This window comes from Diaphorina citri, unplaced genomic scaffold (genome assembly GCF_000475195.1).
Source record: "Diaphorina citri unplaced genomic scaffold, Diaci psyllid genome assembly version 1.1 scaffold773, whole genome shotgun sequence".
In the NCBI taxonomy this organism is placed as follows: Eukaryota; Metazoa; Arthropoda; class Insecta; order Hemiptera; family Psyllidae; genus Diaphorina; species Diaphorina citri.
The window spans coordinates 49,521-62,411 of NW_007378206.1; the positions used below are offsets into that span (position 1 = coordinate 49,521).

Genomic DNA, 12,891 nt, shown 5'->3' on the forward strand with positions numbered 1-12,891 from the left:
TCGCTTTTATTACTCGTACCTACCTAACCTAAAATAATAATAATAATAAAATCAAATCTCAAATTCTTTGTGGTAAAGCACAGCTTTTTCACAACTTTTGTGGATATCACAATATTACTAAGTGTTGGAGCCTGTGGGGTAGCTTTCAGGACACAAATTTACCACAAAACTGAGTTTAGATAAGATGGAAGTTTAAATAAAATGATAGAACAACTCACGATAACTTTCAGAACAGGTGTCTCTCATGGCGGTTGATAAAGACTGAACGCGATCTGCGTTGTTGTGATGGCGCATGATCTGATAGGCCCTTTTGATACGATGCACGTTAGGCTCTTTTAATACGATGCACGATAGGCCCTGTTAACACGATGCGCGGCGCGGTAGTCGCGATTATTTGCGGTGGGTAACAGTCAAGATTAGACATACCCCCCACTACAAAATAACAAATTTTGTTCTAAGCAGGTGTAGGGTCTCTCATACTAAGAAAAGAATGAAGATGAAATGATGATGAAACCCTATCATTTGTTAAAAATAGTAAAAAGGCTATTTACAATCAAGTAATCATCTCATGTATGAAAGTATTATTTGGACAAAAGAATAGTTGCATACATGACATGATAACATCAGATAATTATTAGTAGGAAGAAAAAAAAACTAATAATAAAGAACATGAGCTTGTGATTCCCAAATGCATGATAAATTGAAATTTGAATTTGGCAAACACAAGAACCAACTAGATAAAAATGTAAAAGATAATAAACCAAAAATAAAAACTTCAAAATAATACCAAAGGTATGGATAATAATAAAAAAAATCAAACTTTTAACTAAATAATACCAAAGGTAGAGAAAGAATACCAAAGGTATCAAAGAACATTATTTACATAATTTGATACATAACTTGGAGTTATGACACAGGAAGGGGAACCAGCTTGGATACTGGTCGAATGAGTTCACCTTGCTGAGTCCTGACTCCGACCACTCTCACAACTTGGTCCTTTCCAGGAAGCAAGGAGATAATTCTTCCCAAAGGCCATGCTTGAGGCGGCGTTGCCTGAGCCTGAATGAGTACAACATCACCCACTTGCAGTTGATGAGATGATTTCGTCCATTTTGAACGTTGCATTTGAGTGTTGATGTAATCACGACTCCATTTCTTCCAGAAGCAATTAGATGCTTGAGAGATTAATTTCCATCTCTGATGGACCGTCAGAGGACTACCAACATCTTCATGGTCAGGTCGCGCCAGGAGTGGAGCTCCGGTGAGAAAATGTCCGGGGGACAAGTAATCAATTCCATCCGTAGGACTAGAGCTGAGACGGCACAAAGGGCGCGAGTTGAGAATCGCTTCGATTCGTACCAATAGAGTTGTGAACTCTTCAAAGTTGAGAGCTTGTTCATGAAGAACGTGCTTCAGATGATGTTTGGCTGATTTTATGCCTGCTTCCCAAAGACCGCCAAAATTCGGTGCACTTGGAGGAATGAATGACCATGTCACTCCTTGAGTGAGTAGATGCTTGGTAATTTCCGGGTGTGATTCGCGTAAGAATCGTTGAATATTTTCCAGATAAGATGATGCACCTCGAAAGTTAGTGCCATTATCAGAAAAGATGCAGTGTGGCAATCCACGTCGTCCGACAAACCGATCAAGGGCCGCGATAAAGGCAGCTGTTGATAATGAGCTGACTAACTCCAGATGAATGCATTTTGTTGCCATACAGATGAAGAGCGCCATGTAACACTTGTCGATGGGAGAATTCCGTCGAGGACCTGTTTTATAGGAAAATGGACCTCCAAAATCGATACCTACATTTAAGAAAGGTCTCCCTTGAGTGACACGCGAAACGGGCAAATCCGCCATGATAGGTTGGATGGTATGTGCTTTTAGCTTGGTACAAGCAACACATTTAGATAAAACCAAACGGATAACATTCCGAGAGTTGATGATCCAATATTTCCTATGGATCAAGGATTGGACAAGTTTCGGACCTCCATGGAGAGTTAGAAGGTGATACCATTGAATGATTAAATAAGTTAAGTGGCATTGTTTGGACAAAACAATTGGATGTTTTGCATCCTCAGGAATAGCTGCATTAGCCAATCTACCCCCCACTACTAGCAATCCACGGGAGTTGATAAGAGGAGATAAAGAGCGTAGTGTTGGAGAGCATTGACGACCTTTAGCCACTAAGTTGAGATCTTCCGCTAGATAAACACTTTGAGATAATTTGATACAAACATCAAGCGAATTGTCCAATTCCTTGACTGTTAAAGTCTTACCTTGAACCCTTTGGTTCGGATGTTTCAAATTGAAGATAAATCGAAGAACGAACCCTACAACTCTTTGTAGCGTGCAGAGCGAAGAATATTTGTTGATGACATCGATAAAGTCTGTTGGTGTTTGTACAGTGAGAACAACTGGATCAGTCGACTTCAATTCCGGGAGTGAATCTGCAGGAAGTGCAGACCAAGTTAACTTCCAATGCTCCGGTTCCAAGAGCAAGAAAGGTGGACCATGAAACCAAAGCTGATTTTCCAACAGTTGAGATGGTGTGAGACCACGACTGGCTGAATCAGCGCTATTATTCTCAGATGAGACATGATGCCAATGAGCGGGATCTGGGTTGAACGAAACTGTTCTTCACAGAACCGGTCATCCTCGTTAATGATGGGTGATGGCGAGCCAACCTCTTCCAGAAACCAAAACTTCTGCAGCTGAGTTGAAATATCCTCGTCTATGGATGAGATGAACAATGATGTACATTCTTCTGGTGCAGTGTATTGCATTTCTGCTTTGCCAAAGAGCAAATATCCGAAGATGGATGGGACTGCTGAAGGCATACCTTTGATGATTGGTACAGAATGCAGGATAATATCAGGGTAATATTCTGCTCCAAGAAGTAAGTCAATGTCCACGAGTTCCGGAGAACGCTGAGAATAAGTTGAATCTGCCAGACAGATGTTCTCAAAACGTTCCAATACAGATGATGATAATTGGTTTGGAAGGGTGGATGTGATCTTTTTCATGATTACAGCCTCAATGTACAAAGTGGGTTCTGGATTTAATCCCTGAGATGAACTCAAGTGGCAGGTAATTTTGCCTAAAGTTCGTGAACCACCAACTGACCCAATGCCAGTTATTTGGAACGAGCATGGCTTACGGTTTAAGCCAAGACGCTGTACTAGGCTTTCCGAGATGATAGAAACCTGTGAACCAGGGTCTACCACACACCTGGCTGGTATCCACTGTCCATGTTTAGATTTGATTAAGACCACTGCCGTCCCCAGCAAAATCGTGTGTACTGACTTTTGCTGATTATTTCCAAGATTGCACGATTCAACAACTCCGTTGAATTTTACATTATTGTTGACCGATGATGGTGATGATACCGATGAAGTTGCTGGCATCTCCTCATGAGAAGATGTCGTTGACTGACCTGATGATGAATGCAAGAGAGAATGATGCCGTGCACTTCCACAAGTGCGACATCTATAGATAGATTTGCATTCCGATGAAGCATGAGTTGTACTAAAACAAGAAAAGCACAACTTCATTTCCTTGACAATAGTGAACCGCTTGCTAGTAAGATTATAAGAACTGATAAGGTAGTTCAGAAATGATAATCTTATATTATAAGAACGATAAAGATTATAAGAACTGATAAGGTAGTTCAAATAATTAAATTAAATATGATAAACCAGAATTGAACTGATAAGGTAGTTCAAGATTACAAATGCCAAATAAAATTCAAGGTAAAAGTCACAAAATATTGAAAATATTTGAAAAGGGTTTTTTGAAAAGTACAAACTTTGGTTATGTTTACAAGCCAACAAAATGAAAGAAAATTTGATTCTAGGTTGACAAGTTAAATTTGGTTCTAGATGCAGATTAACAAGTTTGCTTGTGCAGAGTCACAAAATATTGAAAATATTTGAAAAGGGTTTTTGAAAAGTACAAACTTGGTTATGTTTACAAGCCAACAAAATGAAAGAAAATTTGGCTCTAGGATGACAAGTTAAATTTGGTTCTAGATGCAGATTAACAAGTTTGCTTGTGCCTGATACCTAATGCTTAAAGCTAGAAATTTCTATGTGCTTACCTACCATACCTAGGGTTGAACAATGAAATAAGCAAAAGCACAATGACTAGGCCTAAAATTTGACACTTCTCAAATGATGAAAAAACACACTTTTCGTGACCTACCAAGAAAGAAGATGAATGATAAATGTATAAGAGACACCACACTTACTGATTTTAGATACCTAATGCTTAAAGCTAGAAATTTCTATGTGCTTACCTATACCTAGGGTTGAACAATGAAATAAGCAAAAGCACAGTGACTAGGCCTAAAATTTGACACTTTTCAAATGATGAAAAAACACACTTTTCGTGACCTACCAAGAAAGAAGATGAATGATAAATGTATAAGAGACACCACACTTACTGATTTTGCTGACCACAGAGAGGAAAATTACTCCTTTTCAGCAAAAAATGAGAAACTGAAAACTTACAGACCCCAGAATACTTGACTGCTACTTAGCAAGATAATTTCACGATAAACGGATACTTATCCGGGCGAACCGAAGGACCACTATGTTGGAGCCTGTGGGGTAGCTTTCAGGACACAAATTTACCACAAAACTGAGTTTAAATAAGATGGAAGTTTAAATAAAATGATAGAACAACTCACGATAACTTTCAGAACAGGTGTCTCTCATGGCGGTTGATAAAGACTGAACGCGATCTGCGTTGTTGTGATGGCGCATGATCTGATAGGCCCTTTTGATACGATGCACGTTAGGCTCTTTTAATACGATGCACGATAGGCCCTGTTAACACGATGCGCGGCGCGGTAGTCGCGATTATTTGCGGTGGGTAACAGTCAAGATTAGACACTCACTCTTTAACCTCTTTCCGAGAACGGAATAAAATTGATCAGAAATGTTCGTCCTGGTTGAGGATTGGGGGTTCGAACCCAGGACCTCCTGAGTGAGAGTCAGTGCACTCGACTACTCGGCCACAGAAGTGGACAATGTTGTTTGCTGTTGATTCAATGAATATTTTTCGTATATTTCATTTCCTTACGATTATTTCTATTATTATTTATTTATTTTTTCTTTCATGCTATTAGAAATGTGTTCTACTGACCTGCATCACAGTTGCACCACTTGGTCGGGTCGATACAAGTACCCAGGATACCACACTCACACTTCCTCGTCCCAAACACAGAGCCACCCCAGTAGTCCATCTTGTGATTGTTACGGGACACCCACCATGCAAACGGATGAAAATCATTCTCCACAGCTGAGGAAATTAACATAGTAACACAAGATTAATAAATTATTGCATTATAAATTATAATAAATACATGAACATAGGAGAAACTTTGATTCATGAAATTTAATTAATAGATACGCTTGAATAAGTTTTCATTAAATATTGTAAAATCGAAAGTCACGTGTCTTTTTCATTCAATTTCAAATTTAATTGTACTTCATGGAAACTTTTTTGTGGTTCAGTGGACTGTAAAACTCGGAAAAAGTGCTCCTACCTGGCCTTCATAGGCTTTTCAAGAAAAATTATTGAAAAGATTCAAAATAACATGATTATGATTATTTAAAAATAAAATCAGATAAAGTATTTATTTTAATTCACTGAACCAGATAATTTCAGATAAATTTGATAATTAAATAATCTCAGATAAATTTGAGAGAAAAATAAACCAAAAGCCTGAATATATGCCGGTACCTACTACCTACCTATATGGATAAAAATTGATAAACCAAAAAACAAACTTTTTCCAAAAAAAGAAAATGAGTTTTACTAAGAAAGCAGATAAATGAGCTTTGATAATTGACCAAGATAATGCAACACAAAAGCTATGATAAGATAGCAAGGGTTTGACTTTTTCCTAAAAAAAGAAAATAAGTTTTACTAAGAAAGCAGATAAATGAGCTTTGATAATTGACCAAGATAATGCAACACAAAAGCTATGATAAGATAGCAAGGGTTTGAGATTACACAGTTAAAGCCTCGGCTTGTCTACGGAGCAACCAAGTTCCATCGACAAAAGTTAAGAAATGATAAAAGGATAATTAATTCCAAGTTAAAGATTATTCCACACCAGATTACATAAAAAGTTTAACAGTTAAGTTTTTGTCTCAAGATAAGTGATAAAAAACAAACTAAAACTTTTTACACCAGATGATTTGATATAAAGATTATAAGAACTGATAAGGTAGTTCAGAAATGATAATAAAGATTATAAGAACTGATAAGGTAGTTCACAAGATAATAAAACACAAAAGCTATGATAAGGTAGCAATGTTTTGAGATTACACAGTTAAAGCCTCGGCTTGTCTACGGAACAACCAAGTTCCCTCGACAAAAGTTAAGAAATGATAAAAGGATAATTAATTCCAAGAAAAAAGATTATTCCCCACTAGATTACATAAAAAGCTTAACAGTTAAGTTTTTGTCTCAAGATAAGTGATAAAAAACAAACTAAAACTTTTTACACAAGATAATTTGATAAAGATTATAAGAACTGATAAGGTAGTTCAGAAAACAAACTAAAACTTTTTACACCAGATGATTTGATAAAGATTATAAGAACTGATAAGGTAGTTCAAATAATTAGATTAAATATGATAAACCAGAATTGAACTGATAAGGTAGTTCAAGATTACAAATGCCAAATAAAATTCAAGGTAAAAGTCACAAAATATTGAAAATATTTGAAAAGGGTTTTTTGAAAAGTACAAACTTTGGTTATGTTTACAAGCCAAAAATTGAAAGAAAATTTGGTTCTAGGATGACAAGTTAAATTTGGTTCTAGATGCATAAATGATAGAAAAACTCACGATAACTTTCAGAACAGGTGTCTCTCATGGCGGTTGATAAAGACTGAACGCGATCTGCGTTGTTGTGATCCTTTATTTTGAGCTAAAAATCAAGTAATTAAATAGCTCGTTAAACGTAACAAACAAACAAAAAAGTCCGAATTTTGTTCCCCATTCCTCTTATTTCACCTCTTTTTATTAGCCAGACCCAGCAATCAGCCATTAACAGAATATTGAATACACCTTCACCCGATGGATCACTTGAGTTAAGCTACATTGCATGTGGTTGGTAATCTGCAACCTCTTCCCATAAGCAACTATCGGGTAAGTATTTATTGAGTAATATGCATAATTAGACAAAAATAATAAAATAAAATAAAAAATAAACAGACAAAAGGTTGCATAATGTCTGATGTGAGTCATGTGAGTCTGAGTTAGCTTGATGCTTCATTTTCAGTGGTATTTTCAGAATAAAATTACATCTTTTTATTTTAAATGTACCAGTCCCCCAGCTTTGACAGGGAACTTATGTAGGTAGGTACCTAATTAATTGTTTTTTTTTTTTTTTTTTTTTTTTTTTTTTTTTTTTTTTTAATTTTTTTGTCCCAACACCCCAACCCCCCGTTTATTTTTTTTTTTTTTTTTTTTTTTTTTTTTTTCCTTTATGCTTATAACTACTTGGACTCAATCCACCAACCCTCAGTTCCAAAGTCTATAGCTATATCCTAGGAAATAGTTGCCTACATGATTTTTATTGTATACCTAAGTCTATAAGTAGTGCTTTATTTAGATTGTCAGCTTAGAACAAACAGTTTAATAAATAGAGCACCTCTTCAATGAATGGGTAAGAGGCAGAGCAGACCAAAAAATCGACTTTTGGGGTACCTATTCTACGTCGTTGAAAAGAGCACAAAAGGTCTATTTTTTTCTTTTTAATTGGTTGCTAACTTCACTTTATTAGCGTTGTATTGAAATGAGAGCAAAACCAAAATGGCTATCTCTTTTTAAACTTTGACTAGTCCTAAAATTTGACTCCATCTCAAAACGTTTTTGGACTTGGTTCGGTCTGCCTCTTAGCCATTCTTATTTTATCACTTTCTAAAGGTCTCCTTTTTCTCTTCTCCCTACAGTTACAGTTACGACATTACTCACTCTTTACAAATCAACATGGCACCCCCGAGACACATCACACAGCTTGCCCCTGATAAATACACAAGCCGTGTGGACTATTCTGCCCTCCCGTCCAATTCCTCCTCACATACCAGCCCTGAACAGTCCCTATTCCCATCTGAGCCTGCCCCCACCACTAAACCGACCCTGTATGGGATTCGAACTGAGCCTAACTATCGGTTCGTGTGGAACTCTCATCTGCTGTCTAAAGTGGAGAAGGAACTTCATCCTGATTGGCTACTCTTCATTACGCACGGATTCATCAGCCAATCAAATGTGAGTTGATTTTTTCCACAAACTTATCAGACAATTTTTTTTTCTTTCTATTCTTGCCCATTTGATTACAAGGGACACTGTGGGGCATGCTACGACACAGACTCGTAAATCTAATGTAGTATCTAGTAGGTATCCTAAATGTTTTGCGGTAGGACTTTTTTATTGTGGGGTGGAACTTTTTATGAACACTCTTCACTGAAATGTTGTTAACTGGCTTTTATACTCCCTTTTTTTCAAAGACTTATACCTGAACATATTTGCAAATGGCCTTGTTGTTGCTAAATTATATCAAACTAAAATGAAAATAAATACCGGAACATATCTCTCTACCCTCAGGTATCGATATTCGGTCGCTCCGTGTACGTAACACTGGTAGCGCGTCGCTCCAACAAGTACGCGGGCACGCGGTTCCTCAAGCGCGGCGCTAACTTCTACGGCGATGTCGCTAATGAAGTAGAAACAGAGCAGATAGTAGAAGATCTCGAACGAGCATGGCTTACGGTTTAAGCCAAGACGCTGTACTAGGCTTTCTGAGATGATAGAAACCTGTGAACCAGGGTCTACCACACACAAGTCATAGCATTAGCTCGTTTGTGCAGATGCGGGGGTCAATCCCGGCACACTGGAGTCAGGATATGACTAAGATGGTGGCCAAACCTGCAATCACTTTGGATCTGAGTGATCCGTTTTACACTGCGGCAGGTAGGTAGGTAGGTACCGACCCATCTTGGGGTCAATTTGAACTGTGAAAATTGGCCTAGAGATGAATTCAGGTCCTGAGGAAGTACTGGCTATGAAACCTCTACTTTTGTTTCCAAGAGTTTTGATAGAGGGAACTGTAACTGTTAAGGTCTTATCATCCCGAAATCGAAGATAGGAAGACAGGATAGGAGAAAGCCCGCCGTTCCGAGAACGAACCTCATCCGTTCAGGATAAAATCCGCCCTGGACGGGAGTCGAACCTGTGACCTAGCGCTTACAAGGCCGATATTAACAAGGCTGGCACATAAGTTTTGAACTGTGGAAAATGGACTGGAGATGAATTCAGATCCAGAGGAAGTACTTTGCAGACCCAAGGGGTAAAAAGTTAGTTAGGTGTTGAAATCGACACTTTAAAATTAAAACTCGGAACTCACTCAAATAAGTAGAAACACATTAAGTATATACTTTTTAACCCTTTCTTCCCCACTGTCCCTCAGGCGCTCACTTCAACAGTTTACTCCGAAGGTACGGGGCTCCCACCATTATACTGAACCTGGTTAAGAAGAGAGAAAAGAAGAAGCATGAGTCACAGCTCAGTGTAGAGCTTCACTCTGCAGTGCAATATTTGAACCAGTTCCTACCTCCTGAGTTTGCCATTCAGTATTTGACCTTCGATATGGCGCGGATGAACAAAGGGTGAGGAGATTTCTTATCCTAGAATCTTATTTCTTGCCTGTATTGGCACTTCTTAAGGCGCGTTCCCACTTTTCGTTATTTTTATCCAAATTTTTTTCTTCCGATTGTGTCGTATCTCGTAGGCAATGCAATTTAAAAAATGAAATCCAGCAGGCGAGATTTTTCAGACCTTCCTGTGTAGCCTGTAGCCCTTCAAGGTTGCATACTTTTTGAAATGATCTATACAGGTCCTAGTATGACACAATTTCCCCAATAAAACATATTCGATTCCTACATTTATCCTTTCACTATACATATCAGTTCTTCTTCACATATAAAATACACAATAGTATGGACACACCATATAAAATACACAATAGTATGGACACACTTTTACATTTTTGTTGTCAATTTATTCCGTTTTCTTTTGCCACTATTTTCCGCCTATCCCGTGAATGTCGACTTTTGTTTGTTGCTCTAATGGTAAAATTCTCATTTATTGAACTCTTCCATCCAACTTATCGTGAGTTGTCTGTATTGGAATTGCAGGAAGGATGCCAATGTGATGTGGAAGCTGGCGGACATAGCCCAGGGTGCTATTGGCAAGACAGGACTGTTCTGTGTGTCCCAAGGTGAAGCTATGAGTTACCAGACGGGGATTGTAAGGGTTAATTGTGTGGATTGTTTGGATCGGACTAACACAGCGCAGTTTGCAGTGGGCAAGTGCGCCTTGGCTCTGCAGGTGAGTTTTTTTCCCAAGGATTTTGATAGAGGGACCACTTACCTATAACAGCGGAGATCTTATTGTCCCGAAATCTAAGAGAGAAGGACAAGATAGATATTTGAACATACCTGTCAGAAGAATTGATAAGCTCAAACTTTATTAGCCAAAAGAATTGAGTTCTTTTTTTTCTGTCATGGTGTCCGTTTGTTCTTCTAAAACTCGCTAATACTGTGTCCGACATTGATGAAATTTGACAATCCGATTCTAAAACAAAATGAAGATAAAATTTCAAATCATGATCCGTGTCCTTCTGTTTACCAGACGTCTTTCTATAACTTTGTTGTTGTAGTAGCCAAAGTCCCATCAGGTTCTTCCATCCCCATCTGTTACTGGTAGGCCCAGGTGTTCAGCCACTTCAATTGGTTTCAGCCACATATCACCCACTCTTCTATAACTTTCACTTTATTTGCCTGTTTAAACCGAATTGACTTATATTTCAGCTCGTATCACTTGGTCTGTTACCCAAACCGTCTCTGGACTTCGACTCGGACTGTGTACGTCTACTGGAAGTCCTATACGAGGACCATGGTGATACTTTGGCTCTACAGTACGGGGGGTCACAGCTGGTGCACCGAATCAAAACCTACAGGAAGACCGCACCGTGGACTTCACAGGGGAATGATATCATGCAAACACTGAGTCGATATTATAGCAATACGTTTAGTGGTGAGTTTCATTTCATTAATTAATTCTATCTTGGACCAACCTCAGTGGTGCAGTGGTTAGCGTGGTGGACTTCGGATCTGGAGGCTGGTGGTTCGAGTCCAAGTCAAGTCATAAAATTTAGTGTAGTGCATTAAGCGGGGAACGACATTTGTGACAAGCATTTATGCTTAACACAATTAAAATTCCTAATTCTATCTTGGTTGACGAATGAAAAGAATTCCAAGTTTTAACTCGACTTGTAAGAACTTCATCCTAAACCAGGGGTTCCCAAACTTTCTCAAGCCACGGACCACTTTTGAATTTCATGATTTCTCGCGGACCACCTAGCCGCTCTTCCGATCTCCCCCCCCGAGTTATCATGACATTCAAATTTTCAGTAATTTGGAACGGCTGCACAATAGTCAGAATTTTTACTGATTTTTAATATACGAAAAAACTTTGATTTTTTTATGGAAATAAAACACTTTATTTTAATTTTTAAAATGTTTTTGATGAAGATTGTTTCATCAACATACAATGCATAATAATAGACAATTTTCAATGGGATGGATGGGCTTGCATTTCTTTCACAATTTTTACAATGCGAGGTTTGATGCTCTTCGACAAGCAAACCCGCATGTCAATGCTTGGGTCCAGCTCTTTGCTTGGACTTAATGTTGACAAGTGCAGAGAATCCCTGCTCACATAAGTATGTTGTACTAAATACCATCAGGAAGCGTAGGGCCATTTTCCTTATGGTTGGAAAAGATAAAGCCATCAATCCATACATCCTTGGTTCGAATCCCAGTTGGAGCTTTTTTTTATCACTATTAAATTAATAATAATAATAAAATTAAATACATGATAACTAAAAAAAATATTTATTATATTTTAAACAAAAGGTTGACTCGCGGACCACCTGAAACCTTCTCACGGACCATAGTTTGGGAATCCCTGTCCTAAACAGATAAGGTTCGTTCTCGGAACGGCTAGCTTTCTCCTATCCTGTTCTTCTCGTCTTCGATCTCGGGATGATAAGACCTTAACACTTACAGTTCCTATCAAACCTCTTTAACCCTTTCGGTTCTCAGATGCAGAGAAGCAACATGCAATGAACGTGTTTCTAGGATTATTCATTCCCGAAGAGAATGCCCCTCCAATATGGGAACTGCCAAATGATTACTATCTACATCATCCGCAGGCAGTGGGTATTGCCCCTACAGTATACAGGTAATTGTGACTAGAATCGAACCACCTATTATTTATTTATTTTTCTTTAATTATTTTAGTGTTTAACCACCTCCTGTAAAACGCTAATGCTCCTAAGGATTTTGTGGTACCCAACTGAGGTTTCACTACCATCGGAGACTAGGCTACTTGCCCTTCACATTGACATCACCACCAGCCTGAGTGGGACTTGCCTCGCGGGAAAAGCCAGCACGCCCACGCGTAATGCTCAGAATGGTCACCCATGGCCCGGCATCAGCTGAGCCACGCCAACGTTGCTTACTTCAGTGACCAGGGAACTTCGGCACTCAACCGGCGGCGCCTCCTGCGCTTTCACATAGTAAGCGGAGTGAATGATATATAACGCATTGCCAGGTTTTTACGCAACTTCAGGGTGCAGTCGGTAACGCGTTAGACTCAAGGACTTTGAATCTGGAGGTTGGTGGGTTCCGAGTCAGTCCACATCCATACACCACCTCACTCTCACCCACACACCAAGAGCGAGCAAAAAGCGCCGCCAATTTCCAATTGTGTTAACCGCGGCATAAACTCCTGCACAAATGTCATTCCC

The 12,891-nt window shown here is 38.7% G+C and overlaps 1 protein-coding gene across 1 annotated transcript in view; it reads left to right on the forward strand.

Annotated features, from left to right (window-relative positions):
* The first annotated feature begins 7,975 nt into the window (after positions 1–7,975).
* LOC103511952 (polyphosphoinositide phosphatase-like) overlaps positions 7,976–12,891 on the forward strand; it is an 11,211-nt gene continuing 6,295 nt past the window's right edge. The window contains exons 1-7 of the mRNA XM_026825563.1: positions 7,976–8,288; positions 8,625–8,782; positions 8,863–8,990; positions 9,487–9,685; positions 10,214–10,406; positions 10,889–11,114; positions 12,185–12,315. Coding sequence (XP_026681364.1) covers positions 8,010–8,288; positions 8,625–8,782; positions 8,863–8,990; positions 9,487–9,685; positions 10,214–10,406; positions 10,889–11,114; positions 12,185–12,315 — 1,314 coding nt within the window. The 5' untranslated portion in view covers positions 7,976–8,009. The remainder of the gene's footprint in view (positions 8,289–8,624; positions 8,783–8,862; positions 8,991–9,486; positions 9,686–10,213; positions 10,407–10,888; positions 11,115–12,184; positions 12,316–12,891) is intronic.